The sequence below is a fragment of the Panulirus ornatus genome, chromosome 8, assembly GCF_036320965.1.
Source record: "Panulirus ornatus isolate Po-2019 chromosome 8, ASM3632096v1, whole genome shotgun sequence".
Taxonomy (NCBI): Eukaryota; Metazoa; Arthropoda; class Malacostraca; order Decapoda; family Palinuridae; genus Panulirus; species Panulirus ornatus.
The window spans coordinates 4197936-4210245 of record NC_092231.1 but is presented as its reverse complement, the minus strand read 5'-3'; the positions used below and the strand labels follow the sequence as shown (position 1 = coordinate 4210245).

The 12310-nt window shown below is 47.0% G+C and overlaps 1 protein-coding gene across 4 annotated transcripts in view; it reads left to right on the top strand.

The window, feature by feature from the left end:
• The window catches only part of LOC139749760 (alpha-1,3-mannosyl-glycoprotein 4-beta-N-acetylglucosaminyltransferase C-like), a 138426-nt gene that overhangs the window by 103790 nt on the left and 22326 nt on the right, over window positions 1-12310 (top strand). For 2 of the 4 annotated variants that reach the window (XM_071663979.1, XM_071663981.1), the window contains exons 2-3: window positions 7941-8108; window positions 10955-11132. In XM_071663979.1, the coding sequence (XP_071520080.1) occupies window positions 7955-8108; window positions 10955-11132 (332 nt within the window). In that variant the 5' untranslated portion in view covers window positions 7941-7954. The remainder of the gene's footprint in view (window positions 1-7940; window positions 8109-10954; window positions 11133-12310) is intronic. The other 2 variants (XM_071663982.1, XM_071663983.1) reach the window with 1 other exon arrangement.

Genomic DNA, 12310 nt, shown 5'->3' with positions numbered 1-12310 from the left:
GACTAAGGCGTTGCAAAGACTGAATATTGCATCGTCTGTTTGAAAGTTTATCTTTCTGGTTATGAAACTTACATTCATCTTATCGCACTCAACTACGTATTGCTTTGCCTTTTCAAGGTAATTACTGATTATCACAATAAGGTCTTTTTCTTCTCGTACTTCTGAGGGTTAACGAACCATTCTAGATTCATAATTTACACTGCACTCACACTGGAAAACATCACAATGCATCAGTCTGAATCAAATCCATTTGTCGTGTGTATGACCACTTCATCAGTTGGTCGAAACTCTTCAGTACATTTTTTGGGAGTCGTCCTTCGAGTGGGGTTTCCTCATGTCGTGTCTCAGTAACTTTTATATTGTGAACCGTCAGTCTTGTCTCCAGAGGCAAGGAGGGAGTAGTGCGAAGTGGAGAGAGAGGAGGGAAGGAGGAAGAAGTTTTTAAAAGGAAAGGAGGGAGATGATTCTGGAGGGAAGGAGGAAGATAATTCTGGACGGAAGAAGGAAGATAATCTGGAGGGAAGGAGGAAGATTATTCTGGAGGGAAGAAGGAAGACAATTCTGGAAGGAAGGAGGAAGATAATTCTGGAGGGAAGGAGGAAGGTATCAGGAGGGAAGTAACACGGGAAGCTCAGATAACAGGAGACATGATGGTCCATGGTAGGGTTATGTGCTGGAGGACAGTAGTAGCGTCGTGAGGTTGTAACCTTACTTATGGTTGAGACAGCACAGTAAAGCAGGAGGGACCTCCCCGCCCACCGCGCACTCCCGGCACAACCACCAGCAGGGAAGGAAAAATATAGAAGAAACACCATATAGTATAGAGGGGTTATATGGCCTTGGAATTCCTACAGGGAAGCGTGAACAAGAAGTGTTCCCGACTCCCACTTCAGCGCAGGCTATATGAAGAGGAGGCTCAAACCTAGGGAAAATAAAAGTGTGTAAAAGCAACAAAACTCAAATATATATATATTTTTTCCCCCTTTTTTGAACCAGGTCCAGCCTTGATGTTAAAGTTTGGGTATAGTCTTCACAATTGCAGCATCTGGTGATAATGAGACATTCTTATCTACAGTTATACAGTTAAAAAAAAAAAAAAGTATGTTGATATCACATCTTTCCTTTCGGTTTCATTGCGTTATTTTTGGTCCTTGAATCTCGTGTCTCATGTGAAGACAATTTGGGTATGTTATCTTTTCAATACAATTCATCATTTCGAAAACTTGTACAAGATCTGACAATTTTTTTTTTTGAGAAAGTAATTTTAGATTCTTGAGTGTTGCTTCATCAGGGTTACTGCTCAGAGACGGAACTGATTTTTGTTGCTTCTCCATGAATTTGTTCTACTTTTTTTCTTCGACTTTGATCACGTCTGGTGACCAGAATTAAGCAGCGTAGTGCAGAAGAGTTCCGTCCTGCGTGTTGCGAAGACAATTGCATCCTTCACTTCACACTAAGTGTCTCTATCTATAACGCCGAGCTTTAGTATATGTAGCTTGGTGTTTTTTTTTTTTTTTTTGTATTTCGTTACTGATACTCACTCTTAGGGTCTTTATCTTCCTTTTCTTCTAATGATGATTCACCAGCATATTTTATCTTCATTTTTTTTTCTTTCTCGCCAAAAGCATCACTTTACATCTGTCCACACTGGAGGCCTAACGTGTCCTGACCCACTCCATCAGTTTGTCTAAATCACTTCGACTATTCCTCTGACTGGCTATGTTTCGTACCTCCCTGCCATCAGCATATTCTGGAGTCCCACTGGTGAGTCTTGTCTCCAGACCGACTGATGTGGATCATGAATATCATGGGTCCCAGGTATGATCCTTGTGGTACGCCACTAGTCACGTCCAACCAGTCGGATGATTTCCAATTTGATACGTGTTTGGAGGAGGAAGCCTTGGAGGGAAGGAAGAAGGGGCCTGGAGGGATGAAGGAAGGGATGCGGAGAGAATAGGTAGGATTCGTTCAAGGGAAAACACTGCGGTTCGAGATGGGAGGGTGTATTCTAAGGCGATACGAAAATGGTTGATGAAGAAGTTGCCGAATATGAGAAGCATTTCTGCCACAGGTGGTACGGGAGACCTTTCTTCACAGGTGGTGTACAGGTGGGCACTGGCTTTAAGCTGGTACACAAGAATCACAAATTCGCAGATGGTACAAAGGACACTGGTTGGGTCGTGAGGCTCATAACAACGGGCGAAGTGTGACGCTGGACAGAGCGTCCTCGGGTGCACAGCGATGCTCCTCCTTTCTCTCCCAGTGCCAGGGGTGGGTAGGTAACCACCTCCCATCTTTCGCATGGTCGACAAATGATCATTCATGACCCCTTACCCATTCTCCCCATCATCACTCATGGCACGTCAACGACTAAAAAGAAAACATTCACCCTCATCCACCCACCTCCCCCCGACCCACCTCATGATCACTCATGACAAGCAATCATTCACCTCCCCCTCCTCATCCCCAGCCTATCCCCCGTAAGTCCTCCCCATTCATCATTTCTCTCTCTCTCTCTCTCTCTCTCTCTCTCTCTCTCTCTCTCTCTCTCTCTCTCTCTGCCCCAGTTCTCCTCATGATCCATAACCGTACAAGACACACGGATGGGAGGGGTCGGACGCAGCCCAAGGCCTCTCAAAAATCCAGTTTTCCCTATTTTTTCATTCATTCTTTGACGTACCTGTCCAAGATCTCTTTGCCCTCTATCTTCTGTCTTGTAATTTGGATTTAAGGTTCAGTTTTTTTTGGTGTATTTGCTAAAGGAATATCCTCGTGACGTCATAGTCTCAAGACGACAACGTGCGTTCTAGCAGGCTCCCTTCCTGGCCACGGGGTAACCCCGTGCGTTCTAGCAGGCTCCCTTCCTGGCCTCGGGGTAACCCCGTGCGTTCTAGCAGACTCCCTTCCTGGCCTCGGGGCAACCCCGTGCGTTCTAGATTCCCTTCCTGGCCTCGGGGCAACCCCGTGCGTTCTAGCAGACTCCCTTCCTGGCCTCGGGGCAACCCCGTGCGTTCTAGCAGACTCCCTTCCTGGCCTCGGGGCAACCCCGTGCGTTCTAGCAGGCTCCCTTCCTGGCCTCGGGGTAACACCGTGCGTTCTAGCAGACTCCCTTCCTGGCCTCGGGGTGTCCACATGCGAACTAGTCGACTCCCTCCCTGTCTCGCCGTCTCTCTGCCTGCCTCGCTCGTCACCATAATAACATATGCCAATTGTTCGTCCACATCTTCTTTAACATATCACCTGGGCTTCTTCATCCACCTTAACTCCTCTCCTCTCTCATTACCAGTTTTCTTTTTCTAATTTCTTTTTGCGTCTTGTGGTAAGCATTCATACTCGACCATAAACCTAATATCCAAAACAGGCGAAAATGTATTTTTCTGTGTATCTCTCTATCTATTTCACTTCTGTTTTTCACTGTATTTCTGTTTTATGTCTCCTTCACTCCCGTTTTCACTGAATTTCTGTCTCCTTCACTCCCGTCCTTCACTGTATCTGTGTTCTAAATCTCTTCCACTCCTGTTTTTCATCATAACTTTGTATTTCAGCCATCAGCTCAACACTCTCTTCTGTTATTCCTGTTTCATATTTTCTCCACCCGACCCTCTTCCTCTCATTAGCCCAGAGAGGCAACAGAACCGACCCCGCGGGTTATCTCCTGCCCAAATGATCGTCTGTCTTACGATTGTCATCAACTATCTCCGGATACGTTGTTGAGGGTTATGCGATATTCAGATTATTCCGGTTATGACTTCTCAAACGGACATTCGTATACCCGGACACGTGGGCTATGGTGACTCATGGTTTCCAAAGTTTTTTTTTTTGTTATCGAATCAATCATTAACCCGGGTTCCATCGGTGACCCAATGACATTTCCAGATGGTGATCTATCTCAAGTGTTATTCCTGGATGATCACCATGACACAGTACCAGCCTCACTGGGATAATGATCAATATAATCGCTCTCATAAAGACCCCCCAGCCTCACTAGGATAATGATCAATATAATCGCCCTCATCATGACCCCCCCAGCCTCACTGGGATAGTGATCAATATAATCGTTTTCATCATGATCCCCCAGCCTCACTGGGATGATGATCAATATAATCGCCCTCATCGTCTCCCTAACGCTGGAGTGGTCTCATCTCGGGGAGGTTCTGATGACACAGGAAGATCGATCAATGGGGAGTAATAATTCATCACTGGACACGTCGCCAGAGCTACGCTGGAACCCAGGAATCGAGACTGACGTATTTCTCATGCAGGACGGACCAATATCAATCATGTTTCAATATCTTAACGGATGATCTTCCATCATAAATCTTCCGTTATTATGAAATACGACTTACATAATCCCTCCCTCCCACAGTCACGTCACCTCCACCCTGAGTGCAGGCAGCGAGCCCCGGGGCCACGCCTACCCGGCGTGTGTTTACCCTTCCCCAAGCTCGTAACGCTGCCAGACGTAGAAGGCATCGCCACCACCAGCAACACTACCCCTGCCGTACATAAAACAAAATAAAACAAAAAAACCCTCCTGTCTTCCTTGTTTCCTACCCCCTCTCTCTCTCTCTCTCTCTCTCTCTCTCTCTCTCTCTCTCTCTCTCTCTCTCTCTCTCTCCGCCACAGCCACATACCTAGTCATGATCTCTTATTTCCACTTTTTCCATTTTCCTTTTGCAACATTTCCCCTTGAGTGTCCCGACCCCCTGGACGTATGTATGACCACCTCCACTCTACTCCTCCTGTCTACGTTTCTACCGATGTTACTGACCATATCTACTCCCACTCTGGCCATACCCTCTCCTCCTGTCCTTCGGTTACACTCCAGTACTGTCCCCCAAACATTTCCTCCTCGTCAGCATATATATATATATATATATATATATATATATATATATATATATATATATATATATATATATATATATATATATATATATATATATATTCCTATGAGTCCACGGGGAAAATGAAACACGATAAGTTCCCTAGTGCACTTTCTTGTAATAATCATATCATCAAGGGAGACACAAGAAAGAAATATAACAGTCAGCTTATACATATATATATATATATATATATATATATATATATATATATATATATATATATATATATATATATATATTATATATATATATATATATATATATATATATATATATATATATATATATGTGTATATATATATATATATATATGTATATATATATATATATATATATATATATATATATATATATATATATATATATATATATATATATAGTCTTCACTGTCTACCGCACTGGACACCATACTCCCACTTCTGTCATGTTTATGTTCTTGTCTCGTCCTTCACGTTTCCATGCTAGTCTCCCCTTCCACGACCGCCCCCTTCCCTCACTCCCCTTCCACGACCGCCCCCTTCCCTTACTCCCCTTCCACGACCGCCCTCTTCCCTCTCCCCTTCCACGACCGCCCTCTTCCCTCACTCCCCTTCCACGACCGCCCCCTTCCCTTACTCCCCTTCCACGACCGCCCTCTTCCCTCACTCCCCTTCCACCACCGCCTCCTTCCCTCACTCCCCTTCCACCACCGCCCCTTCTCAACACTACCCTCTCCGTGACCTGGACCTCCAAATGTGTTTTCTTACCTTTTCCATGAAGACCAAATGTTATGGGATGTGACGTACAGTAACAGCCAGCTTCCGGGCTCTGTAATGAGATGCAAGGCTACATAACGACTCTCCCAGGCTTGTTAAACAGACGTATTGACCGAGTGTGTCTGTCTTCAGTAACCAGGGATATACCACGGACAACAACACCGGCCTGTCTTGAAATAAATATATGAATGATTGGATAAATATGATGATAAATAACAGGTATAAATACATGGTACACAGGTACACACAGACCCAAGGTCCAAGCCAGGTGGTCTGGTCTTAACGCTATGTGGAAAAAGGAAAAGTGTGTGTGTGTGTGTGTGTGTGTGTGTGTGTGTGCGTGCGTGCGTGTATGATAACGTGTTTATCAGCTTACTTAGTCCCTGGAGGCCTCATAAACACAGGAGGTTCATCCTTTATGTATAGTGACTCTGGTGGACGTCCACACCCACTCTGTCTGGGTGGGGACGGGGGAGGTGAGGGGCAGGGTAAGGGGGGCAAGGGGTGGGGTAGAGGGGCACGGAAGGGGCAGGGTAAGGGGGCATGGAAGGGGCAGGGAAGGGGGGCATGGAAGGGACGGGGTGGGGGCATTACACATATTACCTACCCCCAATCATGGGTCAGGGGTGGGTGGCCCAGGGTACATATCGTCCCCTCCCCAGTGGTTATACTCCCCTGTGTTCCTCCCTCTCACCTTGTCACTCTCCCCTCTACCCCTCTCCTTCTCTCTCTCTCTCTCTCTCTCTCTCCCAATTTGCAACTCTCCCCTCGTAATTGCTACCTCTCTCTTCCCCTCGCGAAGGCTGATTCACCTCCTTTTCCCACACCATGGCCACCTCTCCCTCACACCATGGCCACCTCTCCCTCACACCAAGGCCACCTCTTCCTCACACCAAGGCCACCTCTCCCTCACACCATGGCCACCTCTCCCTCACACCATGGCCACCTCTCCCTCACACCATGGCCACCTCTTCCTCACACCATGGCCACCTCTCCCTCACACCATGGTCACCTCTTCCTCACACCAAGGCCACCTCTTCCTCACACCAAGGCCACCTCTCCCTCACACCATGGCCACCTCTCCCTCACACCATGGCCACCTCTCCCTCACACCATGGCCACCTCTTCCTCACACCATGGCCACCTCTCCCTCACACCATGGCCACCTCTTCCTCACACCAAGGCCACCTCTCCCTCACACTATGGCCACCTCTCCTCCCTCACCGTGGACATCTGCCTCCCGCATCATGTGTAAGGTGACCTACCCTCATCCCAGCTTCTCCCGTTTTGACCACACGTCTCACGGGTCTCCAGTGTGTTGGTGGCAGTACGTACATAACCCCTGGCTACACCAGACGTCACCTTCGGCGAGGCTGCACCAACACAGTACACTCCCATCCAAGAACTTCTCACTTGGAGTCCACCCTTGCCCTGCTACCGATTGTAGCGCAGCTTCGGAGATGAGCGTGTCCCTCTATAAGGGATCCAGGGATAACACAAGGGCCCCTTCTAGGAGTGCTGGAATAGTAATAATAATAATAATAATAATAATAATAATAATAATAATAATAATAATAATAATAACAATAATAATAATGATAATAATGAATTTTCTCGTTTTCTGTTTCTTCTGATTTTCTTATGTTTACGAAGACTTTACGACATTGTTAACGTGTGTGTGTGTGTGTGTGTGTGTGTGTGTGTGTGAGGTTCTCTGAGCCAACACTAGCCCCTAGTCTGAGCCATAATCTCCCTCCACCTGCTGGCCAGAAGGGACACACAATAATCTCCCTGCGTCACTCACTCTCCCTAACTCGTGTCCAGCACACCATTTTTCCCTCGCTGTAATTCCCCTCTTCCTAGACTCCCTCATGCGCTAGAAAAACTATTTCCAGTTTGATGTTCTAGAAAATGTATTTCCAGTTTCCTTCACTCGCGAAGAAATGATACCATTTTCCTCAACACTTCTACGACTACTTAATCTTTTATATTCTACCCAAACAATTACTTTTGTTGTAGTTTCCCATAAAAAACTTTTTTTTTCGTTTTCTTTCTTCAGTGAAACAATTCTGTTACAGTTACCCATTAAACTTTTACGTTTTCTTTCTTTGGAGAAATTTCTGTATTTCTGCAATACACAAGTTTCATTCTCACATTCCCATGAAATAACTGACACGTAGATTAATCCTTTACCTCTTAATTTCTCTTCTGTTATATGTGTAACAGGGAGAAAAAATATGATTCATAATATTGTAGTTTTTCCAGTAGGAGCCTCACGTTCAGTTTTCTTTGGCAGACTTGTTTGTGACGATGAGCACAACGCCTGCGCCCATTGTCCTGGTCCTGGTGTCCGCCCTCCTCCTCACCTGCAACGTCTTCTGGTTGTACTCCTCCACCGCCCACAACCACAGAGGTGAGCACGGGGTCCCCTGGTTGTACTCCTCCACCGCCCACAACCACAGAGGTGAGCACGGGGTCCCCTGGTTGTCCTTCTCCACCGCCCACTACCACAGAGGTGAGCACACGGGGTCCCCTGGTTGTCCTTCTCCACCGCCCACTACCACAGAGGTGAGCACACGGGGTCCCCTGGTTGTTCTCCTTCACCACGGGGTTCCCTGGTTGTTCTCCACATATAAACTATATCAAATATTTCTAGCAAATTTTGATATTAGTGTTAATGCCAATATTCCGTCAGAATATTGCTCCAGAATACTCACTAGGCTTCTGTTGTGTGGTGGTTTACCTTCGCTCACTGTGAATCTCTCGGGGCGAGCCAGGGTTCGACTACTAGAGAGTACAATCAGCTGACTTCTCGTTCATCTGTTCATCCTCTCCACGGGACTGGTCGGTCAATGTGAACACACTGCCTGGGATGGCATATCCAGATGCAGGGAGATAGCGAATCCAATATAACCAGGACTGAAGAACAATGTTTCCCGCGCCATCTCCACTACCATACCAAAATGTTAATACCTTTCATAACCATTATGAGAAGCAGGTAGTAATTATATACATAACCAGACACAGTACAGGAAGAACCACAGAGAGAGAGAGAGAACGCCAGTAGAGAAATCGGTGGAGGGGGGACGTCTGGCGTCGTCCAAAGAATGAGAAGAAGAAGAAGAAAAATATCTAACAGGGAGGGAAAGTGTGACTTTATCCTCCAGGGGTAGACAGCTATGGTGCTATCAAGTCAGAAAATGGGAGGGAAAGCAAATTTATAAAAGTCGTGAGATAAATTCTTGGCCGAGGACCAGGACGATCCGTCAGGGGGGGGCAGGAGAGGAGAGGCCAAACACACTTCTCTCCACTGAAGGAATGGCTGACCTCACGAACACCACGGACAGGATCCTCACTCACGGGGCAAAACAGGAGGCGTCCGGGAACGCTCCTGAAACACAGACTTTTTTACCCTTTTTTTCCCCTCGACACAAATCTAATCAAGACTTGAATAAGAACCACCACAGGTGGCAATGAATGTGACAAGTGACATATAAATTCCAAGACAATAAAGAATCGTTTCCATCAGTTTTTTTTACTGACCTGCGCTCCAGGTCACGAGCATGAAGCACGAATTGTGGAACTGAATCTTGAGTTTATGTAAGACTCGACTGATAAGATGGAGTCAGGTCACTGCCCTTGCGTATCTGTGCCCACACCGCTTTCAGTAGATTCTGCTGATGATCAATCACGTATCATTATCATCATCATCATCATCATCATCATCATCATCATCATCATCATCATTCCTCGCTCTGTCTCCCTTCGTGGCCCAGTTATTAATACACTGCATAAATCATCGTGAGTAACGCACTCCACAGACAACCACTGCGTCGTCCAGTGACGCGAGCACCTGTGGCAAGGATGCCACCTGAGGCCACCACACTACTGCTGGTGCTGCTGCTGTGGGTGTGGCGCAGACATAACACGTTGACGGAGAAGTGTACGAGAGATAGATGAATATAAAGGTAGACAGACATATGGATTCAGATCCAGAGAGAGACAGATAGAGACAAAACGGGACGAACATGTAATTACGGAGAGAGAGAGAGAGAGAGAGAGAGAGAGAGAGAGAGAGAGAGAGAGAATACCACGTTGCTCTAGTCTGCCCTCGTCTGGGGGTGCGGCTCAGCACCGACAGCAGCTAACGTTGCTTCGTGATGAAACACCACAACAGATGAACCCAGTGGGTGTCGTTGGCTGGTGTGTGTGTCGCCTGGGTCCAGAATAGTCTTACAAAAAAAGAAAAAACTTGCTCTGTTCGCTCTAGAATCTAGTCACCTTAAAAATACGTGCACGTCCTCTGACTACCTCTAGAAGGACTAAGTCCTCGACATCGCCTACTAGATATCTTCTAGAACAAGGCCAATGATCTTGAGAATAGTACTAGGTACCCTAAGATCTCTAGAGTGGTAATTGGTACCTAAAAATCTCTAGAACATCACCTAGGTACCCTAACATCTCTAGAACATCACCTAAGTACCCTAACATCTCTAGAACATCACCTAGGTACCCTAACATCTCTAGAACATCACCTAGGTACTCTAACATCTCTAGAATCGGTACCCGAACATCACTAGAACATCACCAACACTGCCTTTCAACCTGACCCATCGTATACTCGTAAACAGCGCCTTATAAACCTTGGGGCACAGACTTCCTAACTGGCTCTTACGTCTAGAGCCAAGGTCTGTAACCTCTAGAACAGAGAACGAGCCTTCTAACCATCACAGAACAGCATCATCATGCCCAGTATGTACGAAGAAGAGGATTCCTGTGTCCTGTATACCTCACATACAGAGACCTGTGTCGCCTTCAGAGCAAACCAACAGCTTAGACACCCATGTACCACCCCAGAGTAACCCCGTGTTTACAACATCAACTAATCCTCCTTCTGTAACAAGAATTATAGCTGCCCTCCTGCCATCACTTAGAACAGGTGCACGATATTGTACAGCATAATCTTGAGCAGAGGCATGTAGACGGTGGCTGGGTTACACAAATATGGCTAGAATGACGTTTTGTCTGTGTTCCCTTGTGTTCACATAGTGAACATGCCTCCCATTGTACGTTCGTGATGGCACCAGTGATTTCTCTAAGTACGTTTTGCCTTTTCTCTCGTGTTTTATTTAGTGTCAGACTTGACGTATTTATGGCGATACGTCATTTTCTATGACTGATGATGTATCTCAAGCTTGAATGTCATCTTCACTAAAATATTATGTAGGTTATGGTAACCCTCCATCACTCACTCCCGTCTTGGCCCTCACCTTCGTCGGGAGACTGACCGCACTTGCCCTTCCCCCACAGGAGGAGTGTGTGGCCATGAGTTCGAGGCCTGGGGCTCTGGCATCAACAACAACAACAGCGTCCCCCAGCGGCGGGACTACCAGCAGGTGGTGGGGAATGGACTCCTCGACGTCCCGTTCCCCATCCCCATCCCCAACGACACGATCCTGCTGGGCAACGACGCAGAGGGAGAGGACGGGTGGGTACCTGACGCAGGGAGGGGGGCAGTGTTCCTCTCCCACGGTGCTGGTGGTGGCGGCGGCTGCGGAGGGGGGGAGTTAAGATACCAAGAAAAAGCTGAATGGAGAGAGAGAGAGAGAGAGAGAGACGGGGACCTCAATACCAGTTACATGAGAGTGCGTCAGACGGTCTCATGGAAGAGAGGTGGTGTAGGACCTGTGTGTGTATGTGTGTGTGTGTGCGGCGCGCGGAGGGAAAGTTTTCCAATTGAAGGTTGAGTGAAACAGCGGCTGGTTCGGCCGCGGAAGCCCTTGCTGCCCGCGGGCGTGGGACGAGGAGGGTCCCGCCGCCGCCGTGTGAGGACCTGACGGGGGAACAGAGGACATGTTGGAAGGATGGTGTGGGGGAGTTACGTGGAACAGAGGCTGTGTGGAGGGATGATGTCAAATTGAGGTCTTCCTCAGATCTACTAAAAGTGGGATGTCTTAGAATGTAAAAGAACATTAAAGAAGTATGATAAGCTTCTAGTAAAATAGATGAAGCACAGTATGGAGTGAGTATGAGGTGCAGATGTGTCTCACAGTGAGGTATGATAGAACAATAGACATCTTGGAATTATGATGACATTGCTTGAGAGGTGAAGCAATGCTGAGCCAACTGATGAAGATGTGTACGTGAAGAAAACATCATCTTTGATTCTATGTCCATCAAACAGATAGAGATATTTCTCTCTCTATCTTCCAATGTGTGACCAAATGGGAGTCAAAATGTGGTATGTTTGAAGCTGTCAGGAGTTGTATTAACGAGGTGAACTATGCAAGATAATGTTAGAATTTAATGTTGATTAAGAGGAAATATTCTGTTTTCTGTTGCTTTTGTGTCTTGTGATGTTCTCTTTGTGTCCCACGTTCCTCTGTCATGATGACGATCCCCAACCTCCCTTGGACGACCCCGATCCACACCCCTCACCCCTCCTGGATGACCCCCAACCACCCCTCACCCCTCCTGGATGACCCCCAACCACCCCTCACCCCTCCTGGACGACCCTCCACTCCATCACCTCTCCTGGACGACCCCATCCACCCCTCACCTCTTTTGGACGACCCCCTACCCCTAAACACTCTCGAACGACCCCATCCCTTTATCTCTCGTGAACGACCCTTCACCCTCATCTCTCTAGGACGACCCACTCCCTCT